Consider the following 19,223-nt stretch of genomic DNA (forward strand, 5'->3'; position numbering starts at 1 on the left):
GCTGGAGCAGCACCACACAATCCAGCACAGATCACAGAGGAACACATCCAGACAGGCCTGGAAAGTCTCCAGAGAAGGAGACTCCACAACCTCTCTGGGCAGCCTGTGCCAGGGCTCTGGGACCCTTCCAGGCAAGAAGTTCCCCCTTGTGTTGAGCTGGAACCTCCTGAGCTGCAGCTTCCATCCATTGCTGCTTGTCCTGTGCCAGGGAGCAGTGAGCAGAGCCTGTCCCCCCCTCCAGACCCCCAGCCCTCAGATAGTTATAGACATTGATTCAATCCCCTCTGAGTCTTCTCTTCTCCAGACTAAGCAGCCCCAGGTTCCTCAGCCTCTCCTCATAATCCATGCCCTCCAGTCCCCTCATCATCCTCCTAGCCCTGGATGAGTGTCTGCTCCATGCCTAGAAGATCAACAAAGAACTTAGGAGTTGGAAAGACTTTTCAGAGGAGGATTCATTGCATACAAAAATGTCTCCATCCAAAGGTTAGTTTGGGAGTTAAGAGGAGGGAGGGAGTTAGGAGGACGAGGGAAGAAGCTCCTGATCAAGCAAAAAACAGATGGTGGTAAAACCAAAAAGGCAAGCCTGGCATCTGCTGGTGTAAGAGCACATCACAGTCTTTGTAGAGAGTTTGAGAGAGGGCTGGCCTCTTTTCAGATAGCTCTTCATGTACATCCATGAGGGCAGAGTGGTGACATACTGGAACAGTCAAGAAGAAAGCCTGGATGAGGCACTTGGTGCCATGATCTGGTTCATTGGATAGGGCTGGGTGCTAGGTTGGACTGGATGAGCTTGGAGCTCTCTTCCAACCTGCTTGATTCTATGGTTCTGTGATTCTACAAAAGGGCCCTGGGGGTGCTGGGAGAGAGGAGCTGAAGCTGAGGCAGCAGTGCCCAGGTGGGCAGCAGAGCCAATGGCATCCTGGGCTGGCTCAGGAGCAGTGTGGGCAGCAGGACAAGGGAGGTTCTTGTGCCCCTGTGCTCAGCACTGCTCAGGCCACAGCTTGAGTGCTGTGTCCAGTTGTGGGCTCCTGAATTGCAGAGAGCTGTTGAGGTGCTGGAAGGTGTTTGGAGCAGGGCAGCAAGGCTGGGGAGGGGCCTGGAGCACAGCCCTGTGAGGAGAGGCTGAGGGAGCTGGGAGTGTGCAGCCTGCAGCAGAGGAGGCTCAGGGCAGAGCTCATTGCTGCCTGCAGGGAGGCTGTAGCCAGGTGGGGTTGGGCTCTGCTGCCAGGCAAGCAGCAAGAGAAGAAGGGGACAGAGTCTGAAGCTGTGGCAGGGCAGGTCTAGGCTGGATGTGAGGAGGCAGTTCCTGTCAGAGAGAGTGATTGGCATTGGAATGGGCTGCCCAGGGAGGTGGTGGAGTGGCCGTGGCTGGAGGTGTTGCAGCCAAGCCTGGCTGGGGCACTTAGTGCCATGGTCTGGTTGGTTGGGCAGGGCTGGGTGCTAGGTTGGGCTGGCTGAGCTTGGAGCTCTCTTCCAACCTGCTTGATTCTGTGATTCTATACTTGTGTAGAAGGTAGAGTGAAGAAGGACATTTGAGTCCCTGTTTTACAGGCACTGACATTTACAGACTCCTTTCAAGAATGTTCAGCTGCACTCCTCAAAGCAGGAAGGATTTTTGTTCCCACTGTTCTTCTTCTATAGCTGTTACACAGCTGAGGTTCTTTAATGGTTCCAATGTCTCTTCTAACAGCCACCCTAGATCTATTTGTGGCCATCATCTAGTTAATGTGGGTTTATGCCAGCACAAATTATCTGCAATAGCTTTTTCCTCTCTCTGGAGTTTATCCCTTCCATGTATGCAGGCAGAGCAGCCTCTCCCCATCTCTGTTTTCCTAAACAAGCTGGGTTAGTTTTAGCTCTTCTTGCAGGAAATGTACTTCTTTTCCCTGACCACCTTAACAGGAGGCTTTCACACCTGCTCCCACTTCAATTTATTGGTCTTGCAAATGGGTGGTGACTTCGTGCACCCTGTTCCAGGTGTGGCTCATGAGGGCCTTGAGCAGCAGCTTCAGAGGTCACTGCTTTGCCATAGGAGACATAGAATCAGTAAGGGCTGGAAGGGAGCACAAGGAGCAGCCAGTGCCAACCCCCTGCCATGCCCAGGGACACCCTACCCTAGAGCAGGCTGCACACAGCCTCAGCCAGCCTGGCCTCAAACACCTCCAGCCATGGGGCCTCAACCACCTCCCTGGGCAACCCACTCCAGCCTCTCACCACTCTCCTGCTCAACAACTTCCTCCTCACCTCCAGACTCACTCTCCCCACCTCCACCTTTGCTCCATTCCCCCCACTCCTGCCACTCCCTCACAGCCTCAAAAGTCCCTCCCCAACTTTTTTGGAGCCCCCTTGAGATGCTGCAAGGCCACAAGAAGGTCCCCTGGGAGCCTCCTCTGCTCCAGCCTGCACAGCCCCAACTCTTTCAGGCTGTGCTCACAGCAGAGCTGCTGCAGCCTCTCAGCATCCTCCTGGCCCTGCTCTGGACACTCTCCAGCATCTCCACAGCCCTCTTGTCCCAGGGGCTCCAGAGCTGGATGCAGGACTCCAGCTGGGGTCTCAGCAGAGCACAGCAGAGGGGGAGAATCCCCTCCCTGGCCCTGCTGGCCACACTGCTGCTGCTGCAGCCCAGGCTCTGCTTGGCTTTCTGGGCTGCAAGTGCACACTGCTGGCTCCTGCTGAGCTTCTCCTCCAGCAGCACCCCCAAGTCCCTCTGCTCAGGGCTGCTCTCCAGCCACTCACTGCCCAGCCTGCATTGGTGCTTGGCATTGCCTCCACCCAACTGCAGGTTTGGTTGACCCTCCTGAGCTTGGCTTGTGCCCACCTCTGCAGCCTGTGCAGGTCCCTCTGATGGATCCCTGCCCTCCAGCCTGGCTGCTGCAGCACACAGCTTGGTGTTGTTATCTTTTATCACCCTCCCATCCTCTATATGCAGTGCCTGCTTGGCTTCCATTATGCTCTTCTGATGCAAATGTCTGCAGAATCCTTTCTGGTATTTGCTTAATTATCCAGCTTGGTTTGACTTTTGGTATTTCTCAGCATCCCACCACATTCTGCTCTTGAGGCTTTCTTTCCTGGCTTGCTTTTTGGTTATACTTTTCCTTGTAGACTTAACTTCTTCCTGCACTTTGCCTTGTGGTGCTTAGTTGTCTACCTTGCCTTCACATCTGTTGCAGGAGATAAAGGCTGATAAACAAAAGGGGGTAAGAGAGCTGAACTGAGGTGGGAGACTGAAGGTCTGGGATATCTTTAAATCAAATGGACTTAAATGGTGAGCAAAGTTTGACCCTTGGAGACCCCAGGCCTTAATTACTTCCCATTTTAGTTTCGCATTAAATTGAGTCCAGCATCAGTAAGTTTGCAGATGGCACCAAGCTAGGAGCAGCTGTGGAGCTGTTGGAGGGTAGCAGAGCCCTGCAGAGGGACCTGGCCAGGCTGGATGGGTGGGCAGAGGCCAAGGGGATGAGACTGAACAAGGCCAAGGGCAGGGTTCTGCACTTTGGCCACAACAACCCCAAGCAGCACTGCAGGCTGGGGCCAGAGTGGCTGAGAGCAGCCAGGCAGAGAGGGCCCTGGGGGTGCTGGAAGAGAGGAGCTGAAGCTGAGGCAGCAGTGCCCAGGTGGGCAGCAGAGCCAATGGCATCCTGGGCTGGCTCAGGAGCAGTGTGGGCAGCAGGACAAGGGAGGTTCTTGTGCCCCTGTGCTCAGCACTGCTCAGGCCACCCCTGGAGTTCTGTGTCCAGTTGTGGGCTCCTCAACTCAAGAGAGATGTTGAGATGCTGGAAGGTGCTTCAGGCTCCTTCCCAGCCTTGCTGCCCTTCTCTGGGCACAGCCCTGTGAGGAGAGGCTGAGGGAGCTGGGGGGGTGCAGCCTGCAGCAGGGGAGGCTCAGGGCAGAGCTCATTGCTGCCTGCAGCTGCCTGCAGGGAGGCTGTAGCCAGGTGGGGTTGGGCTCTGCTGCCAGGCAAGCAGCAAGAGAAGAAGGGGACAGAGCCTGAAGCTGTGCCAGGGCAGGTCTAGGCTGGATGTTGTTAGGAAGTTGCTGTCAGAGAGAGTGATTGGCATTGGAATGGGCTGCCCAGGGAGGTGGTGGAGTGGCTGTGGCTGGAGGTGTTGCAGCCAAGCCTGGCTGGGGCACTTAGTGCCATGGTCTGGTTGGTTGGGCAGGGCTGGGTGCTAGGTTGGGCTGGCTGAGCTTGGAGCTCTCTTCCAGCCTGCCTGATTCTATGATTCTATGAAATGTAAGCAGAAATAATGTCAGTTTGAGGTTACTTTCTGTGAGTGACATCTGCAAAGTCCTTGTTACCTGCAGACACAGGGCAACACATCTGAGTGGCTGTAGATGAAATATTTAGCTGTGGCATTCAGGAACTGGGAGCTTGGGTAGTGGGGGCCTGGATTTTTCTTGTGTTTCTCGAAATCAGTATTGCCCACACAGAGAATTAAAGGATCTCAATCAGAGTGTTTTTTCATTAGCAGTAACACACAGACATCACTGGATGTGAGGAGGAAGTTGTTGAGCAGGAGAGTGGTGAGAGGCTGGAGTGGGTTGCCCAGGGAGGTGGTTGAGGCCCCATGGCTGGAGGTGTTTGAGGCCAGGCTGGCTGAGGCTGTGTGCAGCCTGCTCTAGGGTAGGGTGTCCCTGGGCATGGCAGGGGGTTGGCACTGGCTGCTCCTTGTGGTCCCTTCCAACCCTGGCTGATTCTATGACTCATTTCAGGATGATGGACTGGGTGTCCTGGCCCCTGGGAAAGAACATTGACAAGTGGATCATTGCTCTGCTGAAGGGTTTGGCTGCAGTGAAGAAGTTCAGCATCTTGATTGAGGTCACACTCTCCAAAATTGAAAAGGTCAGTGGGTTCTTCTGAACACCAGTGTGGACAGTAGACCACTGCTTGCCCCTGAAATAGCTCCTTGTCTCTTGACTGAATGAGGACAAGGTGTTATTTGATGTATTGAAGGGAGTCTGCTGCCCCAAATAGTTCTGAAGGAAGGACTCTATCCCTGTCTGTCCAGAGAAGGGCAGCAAGGCTGGGGAGGGGCCTGGAGCACAGCCCTGTGAGGAGAGGCTGAGGGAGCTGAGGGTGTGCAGCCTGCAGCAGAGGAGGCTCAGGGCAGAGCTCATTGCTGCCTGCAGCTGCCTGCAGGGAGGCTGTAGCCAGGTGGAGTTGGGCTCTGCTGCCAGGCAAGCAGCCACAGAAGAAGGGGACAGAGTCTGAAGCTGTGGCAGGGCAGGTCTAGGCTGGATGTTGTTAGGAAGTTGCTGTCAGAGAGAGTGATTGGCATTGGAATGGGCTGCCCAGGGAGGTGGTGGAGTGGCTGTGGCTGGAGGTGTTGCAGCCAAGCCTGGCTGGGGCACTTAGTGCCATGGTCTGGTTGGTTGGGCAGGGCTGGGTGCTAGGTTGGGCTGGCTGAGCTTGGAGCTCTCTTCCAGCCTGGTGGATTCTATGACTCTGATCATTCTATGATTCTGTTAGAGGCACATTTTTAGACTATCTCTCATCCCTCTGTGCTTGTGTGTCCTTATCTGCATCTCTCTACATCTCATGGACATGCAGAGTCTGCACCTCACTGCACCAGACATTGCACAGGCCTGAAAGAGTGTTGATAGCCACACAGTATTTTTAGGATGCCCTGAGGCCATGAAGGAGATGATTCTGGAGACCTGACTGCAGGCTGCTTGCTTCAGCATGGAGTATGCACAGAGCAGCAGCAGCTGTGCTAGTTGCCCAGTGCCTCTCTTTCATAGAATCATAGAATCAGGCAGGTTGGAAGAGACCTCCAAGCTCATCCAGCCCAACCTAGCACCCAGCCCTATCCAGACAACCAGACCATGGCACCAAGTGCCTCATCCAGTCCTTTCTTGAAGGCCTCCAGGCACGGTGCCTCCACCACCTCCCTGGGCAGCCCATTCCAATGCCCATCACTCTCTCTGGCCTTTCCTGCTGTGTGTTCTGCTGCCTTCCTGCCTTCTCACTTTGCTTTTTTCTCCCTTCCTCACCAGGTCTTCTCCAAGTTGCTGTACCCCATCGTGAGAGAGGGAGCTTTGTCTGTCCTGCAGTACATGCTGCTGAGCTTCCAGCACTCTCATGAGGCATTTCACTTGGTAAGCCTACCCTTGGCACTCAGATGAGGCTGTTGCACTCACTGTAGCCATGCCATGGGTCCCTATGGGTGGGAGCAACCTCACTGTAAAGAACTTCTTCCTAATCTCCAGTCTAAATCTCCCCTCTTCCATCTTCAATCCATTCCCCTTCACCCTATCCCAGGGAGCCTTTGTAATTAGTCCCTCCCTAGCTTTCATGTAGGAGTCCCTCAGTTATTAGAAGGCTGCTAAAAGGTCTTCTCAGAGCCTTATTCTCTCATAGCCTGGCCTCATAGGGGAGTAGTACTGAGAAGCAGTAGTAGCATTAATTTCCTTTCCCAACAAAGCTTGCTTGTAGGAAAGGAAAGAGCTAAAACCTCCAACATTTTGAGGAGGGATAAAAGAGAGAAAGAAAGAAGACTCAGGTAGGAGGTGAGGAGGAAGTTGTTGAGCAGGAGAGTGGTGAGAGGCTGGAGTGGGTTGCCCAGGGAGGTGGTTGAGGCCCCATGGCTGGAGGTGTTTGAGGCCAGGCTGGCTGAGGCTGTGTGCAGCCTGCTCTAGGGTAGGGTGTCCCTGGGCATGGCAGAGGGTTGGCACTGCCTGCTCCTTGTGCTCCCTTCCAGCCCTGCCTGATTCTGTGATTTTAAGACAGAAAGAAAAAGGGAGGAAGGAGAGGACCAGGAAACGACCAGACTGGGGAACCTGAGGCTTTCCTCCAGCATTGTTCTGGGGTAAAAGTAAGAGAAACTATAAATACAGAGAAGATTGTGAAAGTGCTCAGGGTCGCTTGAGCACATCTGGAGGGCTGCACAAGTGCTGCTGTTCTCTGTGCAGCTGCAGGCTCAGCAGGGGGCGCCCGGGAGCAAGCCAGAGCCGCTCCTTGCCTCCGCTTGCTCCTGATGAGGTTTCTCAGCCACAGCAGAGACACAAAGGTCCTCTGTGTCACCACCCATCCCACACGGCTTAATGTATGCACTATAAAATACAGCACTCCAGACAGTTCTTGTAGGCTAATGCACAGAATCACAGAACCAGCCAGGCTGGCAGAGAGCTCCAAGCTCAGCCAGCCCAACCTAGCACCCAGCCCTGCCCAACCAACCAGACCATGGCACTAAGTGCCCCAGCCAGGCTTGGCTGCAACACCTCCAGCCACGGCCACTCCACCACCTCCCTGGGCAGCCCATTCCAATGCCAATCACTCTCTCTGCCAGCAACTTCCTAACAACATCCAGCCTAGACCTGCCCTGGCACAGCTTCAGACTCTGTCCCCTTCTTCTCTTGCTGCTTGCCTGGCAGCAGAGCCCAACCCCACCTGGCTACAGCCTCCCTGCAGGCAGCTGCAGGCAGCAATGAGCTCTGCCTTGAGCCTCCTCTGCTGCAGGCTGCACCCCCCCAGCTCCCTCAGCCTCTCCTCACAGGGTTTGTGGTCCCTTCCAACCCTGACTATGATCTCCTGGATTCTAGAGCATGAAGGAATGCAAAACAATAGGAGAAATCAGTTGCAGTTGTTACATGTCTGAAGGGTGTTTGGTTTGAGCTTTGGACAGTGTCCTCCCACACCCCTCCTGCATAGGAAGGCACTGGAGCCAAACCCCAATATTTACAGATCCAGTGCCAACCCCCTGCCATGCCCAGGGACACCCTACCCTAGAGCAGGCTGCACACAGCCTCAGCCAGCCTGGCCTCAAACACCTCCAGCCATGGGGCCTCAACCACCTCCCTGGGCAACCCACTCCAGCCTCTCACCACTCTCCTGCTCAACAACTTCCTCCTCACCTCCAGCCTCACTCTCCACACCTCCACCTTTGCTCCATTCCCCCCACTCCTGACACTCCCTCAGAGACTTAGAAGTCCCTCCCCAGCTTATTTGTAGCCCCCTTCAGATGCTGGAAGGCCACAAGAAGGTCCCCTGGGAGCCTCCTCTGCTCCAGCCTGCACAGCCCCAACTCTTTCAGGCTGTGCTCACAGCAGAGCTGCTGCAGCCTCTGAGCATCCTCCTGGCCCTGCTCTGGACACTCTCCAGTATCTCCACAGCCCTCTTGTATTGGGGGCTCCAAAAGGAAGGTTAACCCTTCACAGCCTGGAGTTCAACTTCATTCCCCTGCTCTGTGAGTAACTTGAAGCCATTTTTGATGCAGTGACTTTTCTTTCCTTTTTTGCAGTTGCTTCCTCACATCCCCAGGCTGGTGACCTCTCTGAAGAAGGAGGACTCCAATTCTGCCACCAGCTCACTGGAGCAGCTGGCTGAGCTCATCCACTGCATGTTCTTCCGCTTCTCAGGGTTTCCAGACCTCTATGAACCAGTCCTGGAAGCAGTCAAAGTAAGACATTCACAGCTCAGCTCTCTTTGGAATTGTTTCAGTTGGAAAAGACCTCTAAGATCATCAAGTCCTAACACCACTGTGGCCATTAAACCAAGTTCCAAAGTGCCATGTCTCCATGGCACATATTCCTTATGGGAACAGTATGTTAGCTTGCAGCCTCGTGCAGAGAGCCTGTGCTGGAGGGGTGGCCTAACCTCCACACTCTGAACTCGGGTATGAGCAATGGGTTAACATTCTGAGTCAGAGCCCTACATAGGCACATTGAGGGAAGATACTGCTGTTGAGCTGGGCCTGCAGAAGTCACAGAATCAGCCAGGTTGGAAGAGAGCTCCAAGCTCAGCCAGCCCAACCTAGCACCCAGCCCTGCCCAACCAACCAGACCATGGCACTAAGTGCCCCAGCCAGGCTTGGCTGCAACACCTCCAGCCACAGCCACTCCACCACCTCCCTGGGCAGCCCATTCCAATGCCAATCACTCTCTCTGCCAGGAGCTTCCTCGTCACATCCAACCCAGACCTGCCCTGGCACAGCTTCAGACTCTGTCCCCTTCTTCTCTTGCTGCTTGCCTGGCAGCAGAGCCCAACCCCACCTGGCTACAGCCTCCCTGCAGGTAGTTGTAGACAACAGTGAGGATGCTGCTGCTGAGCTAGGGCAAGCTGCATGCATTTGGCCGCCGTAATTGCCAGTTTAGGAGCTGTGAAGGAGATGCTGCTCCCAGTGGAGGCTCAGGGCAGAAAGGTCCACAACTACTTGAAGAGAGGCATTGGAATGGGCTGCCCAGGGAGGTGGTGGAGTGGCCGTGGCTGGAGGTGTTGCAGCCAAGCCTGGCTGGGGCACTTAGTGCCATGGTCTGGTTGGTTGGGCAGGGCTGGGTGCTAGGTTGGGCTGGCTGAGCTTGGAGCTCTCTTCCAACCTGCCTGGTTCTGTGATCCTATGTTCACACAAAGAGCGAGGGAAATGAGTTGTGTGAACCCCTCTATCAGGGGAGCTTTGCTGATGCCTGCAGAGAGGTGACACAGATCTCTCTCTCCATCCCAGGCTCTCCCAGTTCCAAATGAGGACCGGATTAAACACCTCCTGGGACAAAATGCTTGGACCTCCCAGAAGAACGAGCTGGCCTGCTTCTACCCGCGCCTGGCTTCCAAATCAGAGACGGGCAAGATAGGGCTCATCAACCTGGGCAACACCTGCTACATGAACAGCATCATCCAGTCTCTTTTCATGGCCTCAGAGTGAGTGTTTGCTCCCACTCAGGGCAGCTCCTGGCGCCCCAGGTCGAGTTTTCCCTCTCACCGTTTGCTGTCTCCGCTTCCCTCCCGCAGCTTTCGGCATGCGGTGCTGAAGCTCAGCGAGGGCAGCTCCCAGCCCCTGATGACGAAGCTGCAGTGGCTCTTTGCATTCTTGGAGCACAGTCAGGTGATTGCTTCATCTTGCAGCTATTTGCCTGGGCTGTGGGCTGTGGAAGGGCTCGCCTCCATCTGGCTTCCTGCTGCTCCAACCTGCTGATAAGGAGCTCTGGTTCCTGGGGGCTTTTTTCTAGCAGGATGAATTCTGCTGGTGGGAAAGAGACTAATTTTGGGGGGGTGGAGGGAAGCTCCTGTCACCTGTGAAAGTGAGCTGTGTTCATAGAATCAGGCAGGGCTGGAAGGGAGCACAAGGAGCAGCCAGTGCCAACCCCCCTGCCATGCCCAGGCACACCCTACCCTAGAGCAGGCTGCACACAGCCTCAGCCAGCCTGGCCTCAAACACCTCCAGCCATGGGGCCTCAACCACCTCCCTGGGCAACCCTGTCCAGCCTCTCACCACTCTCCTGCTCAACAACTTCCTCCTCACCTCCAGCCTCACTCTTCCCATCTACACCTTTGCTCCATTCCCCCCACTCCTGCCACTCCCTCACACCCTCCAAAGTCCTTCCCCAGCTTTATTGTAGCCCCCTTCAGATCCTGGAAGGCCACAAGAAAGTGGTTGAGGCCCCATGGCTGGAGGTGTTTGAGGCCAGGCTGGCTGAGGCTGTGTGCAGCCTGCTCTAGGGTAGGGTGTCCCTGGGCATGGCAGGGGGTTGGCACTGGCTGCTCCTTGTGGTCCTTTCCAGCCCTGGCTGATTCTATGTCTCCTATGGCAAAGCAGTGACCTCTGAAGCTGCTGCTCAAGGCCCTCATGAGCCACACCTGGAACAGGGTGCACGAAGTCACCACCCATTTGCAAGACCAATAAACTGAAGTGGGAGCAGGTGTGAAAGCCTCCTGTTAAGGTGGTCAGGGAAAAGACTGATTCTATTCTATTATATTCCACAATGCAGCAAGCCAGCTCTGTCAGTCCAGGCTTGGAAAACAAAGAATCCCAGAGGCCTGGTTTCACAGCAAGGGAAATCTCAGTGGATTTCCAAAATAAGGTTTTTCTGGTGGCTGGCAGATGTCTTTCCAGGAGCCCTAACTGTATCTCCAGGGGTCACTCATATTCAAGTTCATGCCTGTGAAGAAAGCATTCATGGTTGTTGAAGGCTGTTATTTCTACTCCCATGGAATCAGTCAGGGCTGGAAGGTACCAGAAGGATCATCTAGTTCCAACCCCCCTGCCATGGGCAGGGACACCCTACCCTAGAGCAGTTGCTGGGTGCCTGGCAGCAGAGCCCAACCCCACCTGGCTACAGCCTCCCTGCAGGCAGCTGCAGGCAGCAATGAGCTCTGCCCTGAGCCTCCTCTGCTGCAGGCTGCACACCCCCAGCTCCCTCAGCCTCTCCTCACAGGCCTCTGCTCCAGGCCCCTCCCCAGCCTTGCTGCCCTGCTCCAAACACCTTCCAGCACCTCAGCATCTCTCTGCAATTCAGGAGCCCACAACTGGACACAGCACTGCAGGGGTGGCCTGAGCAGTGCTGAGCACAGGGGCAGCAGAACCTCCCTTGTCCTGCTGCCCACACTGCTCCTGAGCCAGCCCAGGATGCCACTGGCTCTGCTGCCCACCTGGGCACTGCTGCCTCAGCTTCAGCTCCTCTCTCCCAGCACCCCCAGGGCCCTCTCTGCCTGGCTGCTCTCAGCCACTCCAGCCCCATCCTGTAGTGCTGCCTGGGGTTGGTTTTGCCAAGCCTTCAACCCTTCTGCCTTGCAGAAGCCCAAGAAACTCTTCCCCTTCATTGGGATTATCCCTTGTAGGAGTGAAAAAGGGGAGCTGACCAGGTAGATAAACACTCCTTGCTCCAAGTGGAACATCCAGCACTACCCTCCTCTCCCCTCTCCACCCCCCACCTCGAGAAGTAAGAATAAACCCCTTGGATTAAATGCACTTCTGTGTTGCTTCTAGCGACCTGCCATCTCACCAGAGACCTTCCTCTCTGCCTCCTGGCCACCCTGGTTCACCCCTGGTGCTCAGCAGGACTGCTCAGAGTATCTCAAGTACTTGCTGGACCGGTATGTGTCAAGTAGAACCTGGTGAAAACAGCATCCCTAGACCTGATGTCATGTTTAATGCTGACCTGTGTACCAGTGGGACCACCACTGGGACCTGGAGAGCTGGGACTGTGAAGGCTTGAGGGGAAAGATCATAGAATCATGGAATACTTTGGATAGGGAGGGATATTTAAAGCCCAACTCCCTCTCAGTGCTCAAGGACATCCCCAGCTGGAGCAGGTTGCTCAGAACCCCATCCAACCTTCCTGCAATGTTTCCAAGGGTGATGCATCTGCCACCTCCCTGGGCAACCTGGTGTCTCCCCAGCTTCAGTGTGAAGTATTTCTTCCTTATAGCTGGTTTCCATCTCCATGCTTCACTTGAAAGCCATTAGCCCTTGTCCTGTTGCAGCAGGCCCTGCTAGAAGGAGTGTGTCCTCCCTCTACATATTGAGCCTGATCTTGTTAAAACCCTGTTTGGGCTGGGTTTAAGGGCAGAACTTAGTTCAGTTTGAGAACTCCTGCCTTTTCTCTGAAGGCAAAGGTGCCAAAGGCAGGAATTTACCTGGATGCACCACTCGTCCTCCTCTGTAAAGTGTTGGGGTTTGCCTTTCTCTTACCTAGAAGTCATACATCTCTGGTGTCCCTGTCTTCCCTTGAAAGCCGAGAGTCAAAGGCACATGGAGGTCCTACATTCCTGTGTCCTTCCCTGGCTTCCCCCCAGAGATGTTAGATTCCTGTGTCCTTCCCTAGCATCCCCCCAGCGATCTTAGACTCCTGTGTCCTTCCCTAGCTTCTTCCCAGGGATCTTAGATTCCTGTGTCCTTCCCTAGCTTCCTAACAGAGATCTTAGATTCCTGTGTCCTTCCCTAGCTTCCTAACAGAGATCTTAGTCTCCTGTGTCCTTCCCTGGCATCCTCCCAGAGATCTTAGTCTCCTGTGTCCTTCCCTGGCATCCTCCCAGAGATCTTAGATTCCTGTGTCCTTCCCTGGCATCCTCCCAGAGATCTTAGATTCCTGTGTCCTTCCCTAGCTTCCTAACAGAGATCTTAGATTCCTGTGTCCTTCCCTGGCATCCTCCCAGAGATCTTAGTCTCCTGTGTCCTTCCCTGGCATCCTCCCAGAGATCTTAGATTCCTGTGTCCTTCCCTAGCTTCTTCCCAGAGATCTTAGATTCCTGTGTCCTTCCCTAGCTTCCTAACAGAGATGTTAGACTCCTGTGTCCTTCCCTAGCTTCTTCCCAGAGATCTTAGATTCCTGTGTCCTTCCCTAGCTTCCTAACAGAGATGTTAGACTCCTGTGTCCTTCCCTAGCTTCCTAACAGAGATCTTAGTCTCCTGTGTCCTTCCCTAGCTTCCTAACAGAGATCTTAGTCTCCTGTGTCCTTCCCTAGCTTCCTCCCAGAGATCTTAGTCTCTTGTGTCCGTCCCTAGCTTCCTAACAGAGACCTTAGACTCCTGTGTCCTTCCCTAGCTTCCTAACAGAGATCTTAGATTCCTGTGTCCTTCCCTAGCTTCCTAACAGAGATCTTAGATTCCTGTGTCCTTCCCTGGCATCCTCCCAGAGATCTTAGTCTCCTGTGTCCTTCCCTGGCATCCTCCCAGAGATCTTAGATTCCTGTGTCCTTCCCTAGCTTCCTAACAGAGATCTTAGATTCCTGTGTCCTTCCCTGGCATCCTCCCAGAGATCTTAGTCTCCTGTGTCCTTCCCTGGCATCCTCCCAGAGATCTTAGTCTCCTGTGTCCTTCCCTGGCATCCTCCCAGAGATCTTAGATTCCTGTGTCCTTCCCTGGCATCCTCCCAGAGATCTTAGATTCCTGTGTCCTTCCCTAGCTTCCTAACAGAGATCTTAGATTCCTGTGTCCTTCCCTGGCATCCTCCCAGAGATCTTAGTCTCCTGTGTCCTTCCCTAGCTTCCTAACAGAGATCTTAGATTCCTGTGTCCTTCCCTGGCATCCTCCCAGAGATCTTAGATTCCTGTGTCCTTCCCTGGCATCCTCCCAGAGATCTTAGATTCCTGTGTCCTTCCCTAGCTTCCTAACAGAGATCTTAGATTCCTGTGTCCTTCCCTGGCATCCTCCCAGAGATCTTAGTCTCCTGTGTCCTTCCCTAGCTTCCTAACAGAGATCTTAGATTCCTGTGTCCTTCCCTAGCTTCTTCCCAGAGATCTTAGATTCCTGTGTCCTTCCCTAGCTTCCTAACAGAGATGTTAGACTCCTGTGTCCTTCCCTAGCTTCCTAACAGAGATCTTAGTCTCCTGTGTCCTTCCCTGGCATCCTCCCAGAGATCTTAGTCTCTTGTGTCCGTCCCTAGCTTCCTAACAGAGATCTTAGACTCCTGTGTCCTTCCCTAGCTTCCTAACAGAGATCTTAGACTCCTGTGTCCTTCCCTAGCTTCCTAACAGAGATCTTAGACTCCTGTGTCCTTCCCTAGCTTCCTAACAGAGATCTTAGACTCCTGTGTCCTTCCCTAGCTTCCTAACAGAGATCTTAGACTCCTGTGTCCTTCCCTAGCTTCCTAACAGAGATCTTAGACTCCTGTGTCCTTCCCTAGCTTCCCCCCAGAGCACCAGACCTCTGGCGATGGGGCAGGTTAACCTGCATTAACCCCTGGGAGTGAGGAACAGAAGCTCCCTTCTGGTATGGTCCAGGTGCAAGGTGCAGCCTCTTTTTTCCCCCTCTCTCCCAAAGATTACATGAAGAAGAAAAAACTGGGAAAAGGATCTACCAGAAACTCAAGGAATCCAGCTTGATGCCTCAGGCAGTGGAACAGCATTACTTCAAGAGGACCTTGATTGAGAAGATGTTTGGGGGCAAAATGATGACCAAGATCCGCTGCCTCAAGTGCATGAATGTCTCATCCCGGGAGGAAGCCTTCACAGACCTGTCCCTGGCGTTTCCCCCACCAGACAGGCAAGTGCCTCCCAGCAAGTCTGGTTTGCCCGTGGAGGAAATCTGCCCTCAGTTAATTGAGCCTCCTGAGAACCCGAGCCAGCAGCTATCCGGCTCTCCCTGGGTCCGGAGGAAGGCCCCCACGGCTGAAGACCCTGCAGCCCCACCAGTGCTGGGGGGAACGCTGGGTTTGCAGGAGCCAGGAGGAGCAATGAGTTCCCTCAGCGGCGATGCTGGCGGCGTGGCTGCAGCCAGAGACCCTCTCTCGTCTTCAGGGGGGCAGGCTCCCAGGGACTCCAGATCTGTCCCGGACCTCATCAACTATTTCCTATCCCCAGAGAGACTGACAGCAGAGAACAAATACCACTGTGAGAACTGTGCATCCCTGCAGGAGGCCGAGAAGGTGGCGGAGCTAACGGAGGGACCACACTACCTCATCCTCACGCTGCTGCGGTTCTCCTTTGACCCACGCACTATGAAGAGGAAGAAGATCCTGGACAACGTCTCTATCCCTGTGGTGCTCAAGCTGCCCATCCTTGCCACCCCAGAGGAAACTGAGGAGGTTTGGCAGCGTGGCAAGGACGGGGCTGCTGTGCCAGGCAGCGGCTTCGTGTCCGTGGTGTACGACCTGTGCAGCGTGGTGGTGCACTCGGGCATCTCCTCCGAGAGCGGCCACTACTACTGCTACTCCAGGGAGTGCACAGACACCATCCCCCACGGGCAGCCCCGGCACAGAGTGCCAGCTCCAGCCGCTGACAGGCAGCTGGACTTGGAAATCCAGTGGTACCTCTTCAACGACACCAGAGTTTCCTTCTCCTCCTTTGAATCGGTCAGCAACGTCACCTCCTTCTTCCCCAAGGACACTGCCTATGTCCTCCTCTACCGGCAGCGGGCGGGCAGGCAGAGCTGCCTGCTGCACGAGGCTCTGGCCGAGGCTGGCCACCTGCACGGGGACCCTTCCCTCCACAAAGACTTGATGGAAGCCATTGCCAGGGATAACATCCTCTACTTGCAGGTAACTCCCGCTGCTGCGCTCGGCAGGGCGCGATCCTGCTGCTGCCACCTGCCCACCCCCCGGCCAGCAGCAGGGTCCTGTCCTGAGGATAAATACCTGTGCAGCTCTCCAGGCACTGCCTGCTGCCAAATCCCTTTTCCTTCTCAGTGCAATTATCCACTCCTGGAGGTGGTCATGAAAAGCCTGGATGAGGCACATGGTGCCATGCTCTGGTTGACTGGATAGGGCTGGGTGCTAGGTTGGGCTGGATGAGTTTGGAGCTCTCTGCCAACCTGCTTCATTCCATGATTCTAAGATGTCTTGTGGCTATGGTTGGGGTCAACTTGCTGTTGCTCATTCCAGATAGCTCTGCCTGAAACGTTCTCCTAGATGTCTAGGAAGGATGATTTGGCATTGGAATGGGCTGCCCAGGGAGGTGGGGGAGTGGCTGTCCCTGGGGGGGTTCAAGCAAAGCCTGGCTGGGGCACTTAGTGCCATGGTCTGGTTGGTTGGGCAGGGCTGGGTGCTAGGTTGGGCTGGCTGAGCTTGGAGCTCTCTGCCAACCTGCTTCATTCTATGATTCTATGATGGAAGATCTGGAAACACAAAGTATAATAGATCTTGTTAAGGTGGTGCAGTTCATAGCATGATAGAATCATTGAGCTTGGGAAAGACCTTTAAAATCATCAGGTCCAGCCATAACCCAGCTGCTGTGACTACTGAATTACATCACAGAATTAACCAGGATGGAAGAGACCTCCAAGCTCAGCCAGCCTGGCCTTAAACACCTCCAGCCATGGGGCCTCAACCACCTCCCTGGGCAACCCAGTCCAGCCTCTCACCACTCTCCTGCTCAACAACTTCCTCCTCACCTCCAGCCTCACTCTCCCCACCTCCACCTTTGCTCCATTCCCCCCAGACCTGTCACTCCCTGACAGCCTCAAAAGTCCCTCCCCAGCTTTTTTGTAGGCCCCCTTCAGATGCTGGAAGGCCACAAGAAGGTCCCCTGGGAGCCTCCTCTGCTCCAGCCTGCACAGCCCCAACTCTTTCAGTCTGTGCTCACAGCAGAGCTGCTGCAGCCCTCTGAGCATCCTTGTGGCCCAATGCTTTGCCACATCCTTCCCACCAAGCTCTAGAGATGAGCACAAGGCCCTCTCACCTCAGTTTTATTTGAGAGGTCTTCCAGGAGCCACCAAACAGGCTCCTAGCTCCTTGGGGAGTTGGGAGCATCCCCACACCCACACCATTTAGCTGTAGATACATACATATGTGTGTTGTTTCTTCCCCTTTTTTCTGCCAGGAGCAGGAGAAAGAAGCAAGGAACAGAGCTGCCTACATTTCTGCCTTGCCAAAATCCCCTCTGTGGTGGAGAGACTTTGACAGGGACAAGGATGATGACAGCTCCTCAGGGGGCTGCAGCCCAGCAGCAGGAGGGGGCGGATCTGGCTCCTTCCATGGACTCGTCTTCTAGCCAACAAGTTAAACCAGACAGTCAATGTCCACAGGGATAACCCAAAGCCAGAAGCTCCTCTTCCTCACCCTGATGACAGCAAGCATCCTGGAGGAAGATTTGGGGAACATTTCAGTGGGGAAAAGCCTCAGGGGCTATTTGGAGGCGCCTGGAGGCTCTCACCGCTTCCTGTGCACTTGGTCTTCACGCCTTAATGTCACTAAGCTAAGCAGCTACTGACCTTGGAGAAGTGTCCTTTTGCTTCAGCATAGCTGTGTCTTGCCTGCTGTGAGCCATGCTACCAGTGTTGAAGGGGGCAGGGACAAGGGCAGGGATGCAGATGTCCCATGCACATCCTATCTGCAGCACTCCTTGTGCTGCTGAGCTGGTTTTGGGAGGGACCTCTGGTTGCTTGTTGCCTTTTTTTGGGTTTCTTTGGGGATTTTGGTTTGGGTTTTTTTTAATGTGGTTTTGAGAACCCCCCTTGACACATCTCTGAAGGCAGAGAAAGGCTGAAGGATGCAGAGCAGCCAAGGTGGCAATGCTGATCTGCTGGAGGGGGCAGCTGGCAAGGCTGCTTGGTCACGGTGAGCAGCGACAGGCCAGCTGGAGGAGTTCTCTGCAGCACTGCAAAGCACCCAGAAGAGACTGAGGGCAGCAAACCTCTCTGACCTGGTCCAGTTGGGGTTTTCTGTGCTCCAGCAAAGCTCATTTGTGTTACTGGAGACCTCGGGATGCTGTTAGTGTACCCAGCAGATCCCCCCCACCAGAGCTGTCTTTCCAGATGTGTCTGTAGGACTTAGCCTCTTTCTGCTGCTGTCACCTCATGGCTTTCTGGGCTGGATCTGCCCTCTGGAACTTGGGCTTTCCTTTGGGGGTACCTTGAACCAAGCAGTAAATGAGCAACCTCCCCAAATGCTAACTTTCTAAAGTGCTGATTTGCAAGCAGGCTAAGCCAACCAGATGTATTCTATCACCCCACTATAAATACTGAGTAACCCAGTGTGTAAAACCAATCCAATAATGGGACAGGGACTGATTTTTGGTGGCAGGAGGCCACCCAAGCCATGGACAGTGTGTTTACAAGGCTCTGGTTCCCTTTCATATCCCTCCCCAGCTCTTTGTTCCTGCCTGCTCCTCCCTCATGCCTGTAGTAGAGATTTCTCCAGCTCTGGTGGCAGAGACTTGTGCCTTAGGTGCTGGGTGCAGGGCCTAATCCTGACTGTGGAGTACTGGGGGTGGGAATGTTGCATTGCTGTGGAGGAAAAGGCAAAGCACAGACATTGGTATGGGTAATGTGAGCAGAAAGTCTATGAGAGAGGACACTTGGGATCCAGTCTCTGGGGTGTGCTATCATAGTCTTTTATTGCCTTTCCTGTATATAAATAAAGGACATTAGCTCAGCATAGCAGTTCAGTGTCTTTTTGCAATGCTCATAGCTTTGGGGCTCAAAAGAGATGGAAAAGCTGCTGGAGAGATGAACAGTGACCCTCAGAGGGATGAGGCAATCCTGCAGAGTGGTGGCTTGGAAGAGGGGAGCTGGCAGAGCTGGAATGGAAACCCTCCATCCTTCCAAATGCAGACCACAGTCCTATCAGTGGGGTGCTGTAGGCAAGCAGTGGAATGTGTTCATTGGTTTTAAGGCCACTAGACTTAAAGTGGTGTTAAGAGGACATATAAGCGGCCCCAAAGCTGAAGAGACCCAAAGTGCAGTGCTTCCTAGTCTTGTTAGCCACACCTTGGGTGCTGTGTCCAGTTGTGGGCTCCTGAATTGCAGAGAGCTGTTGAGGTGCTGGAAGGTGTTTGGAGCAGGGCATCAAGGCTGGAGAGGGGCCTGGAGCAGAGCCCTGTGAGGAGAGGCTGAGGGAGCTGGGGGGGTGCAGCCTGCAGCAGAGGAGGCTCAGGGCAGAGCTCATTGCTGCCTGCAGCTGCCTGCAGGGAGGCTGTAGCCAGATGGGGTTGGGCTCTGCTGCCAGGCAAGCAGCAACAGAAGAAGGGGACAGAGTCTGAAGCTGTGGCAGGGCAGGTCTAGGCTGGCTGTGAGGAGGAAGTTGCTGGCAGAGAGAGTGATTGGCATTGGAATGGGCTGCCCAGGGAGGTGGTG

At 54.5% G+C, this 19,223-nt stretch overlaps 1 protein-coding gene across 1 annotated transcript in view; it reads left to right on the top strand.

Moving 5' to 3' along the window:
• USP35 (ubiquitin specific peptidase 35) overlaps positions 1-18,525 on the top strand; it is a 34,720-nt gene extending 16,195 nt beyond the window's left edge. Inside the window, exons 4-11 of the mRNA XM_064140271.1 lie at positions 4,714-4,843; positions 5,998-6,099; positions 8,241-8,399; positions 9,441-9,634; positions 9,725-9,818; positions 11,700-11,806; positions 14,475-15,690; positions 16,970-18,525. Coding sequence (XP_063996341.1) covers positions 4,714-4,843; positions 5,998-6,099; positions 8,241-8,399; positions 9,441-9,634; positions 9,725-9,818; positions 11,700-11,806; positions 14,475-15,690; positions 16,970-17,140 — 2,173 coding nt within the window. The 3' untranslated portion in view covers positions 17,141-18,525. The remainder of the gene's footprint in view (positions 1-4,713; positions 4,844-5,997; positions 6,100-8,240; positions 8,400-9,440; positions 9,635-9,724; positions 9,819-11,699; positions 11,807-14,474; positions 15,691-16,969) is intronic.
• The last annotated feature ends 698 nt before the right edge of the window (positions 18,526-19,223 follow it).

The sequence above is a fragment of the Pogoniulus pusillus genome, chromosome 3, assembly GCF_015220805.1.
Source record: "Pogoniulus pusillus isolate bPogPus1 chromosome 3, bPogPus1.pri, whole genome shotgun sequence".
Taxonomy (NCBI): Eukaryota; Metazoa; Chordata; class Aves; order Piciformes; family Lybiidae; genus Pogoniulus; species Pogoniulus pusillus.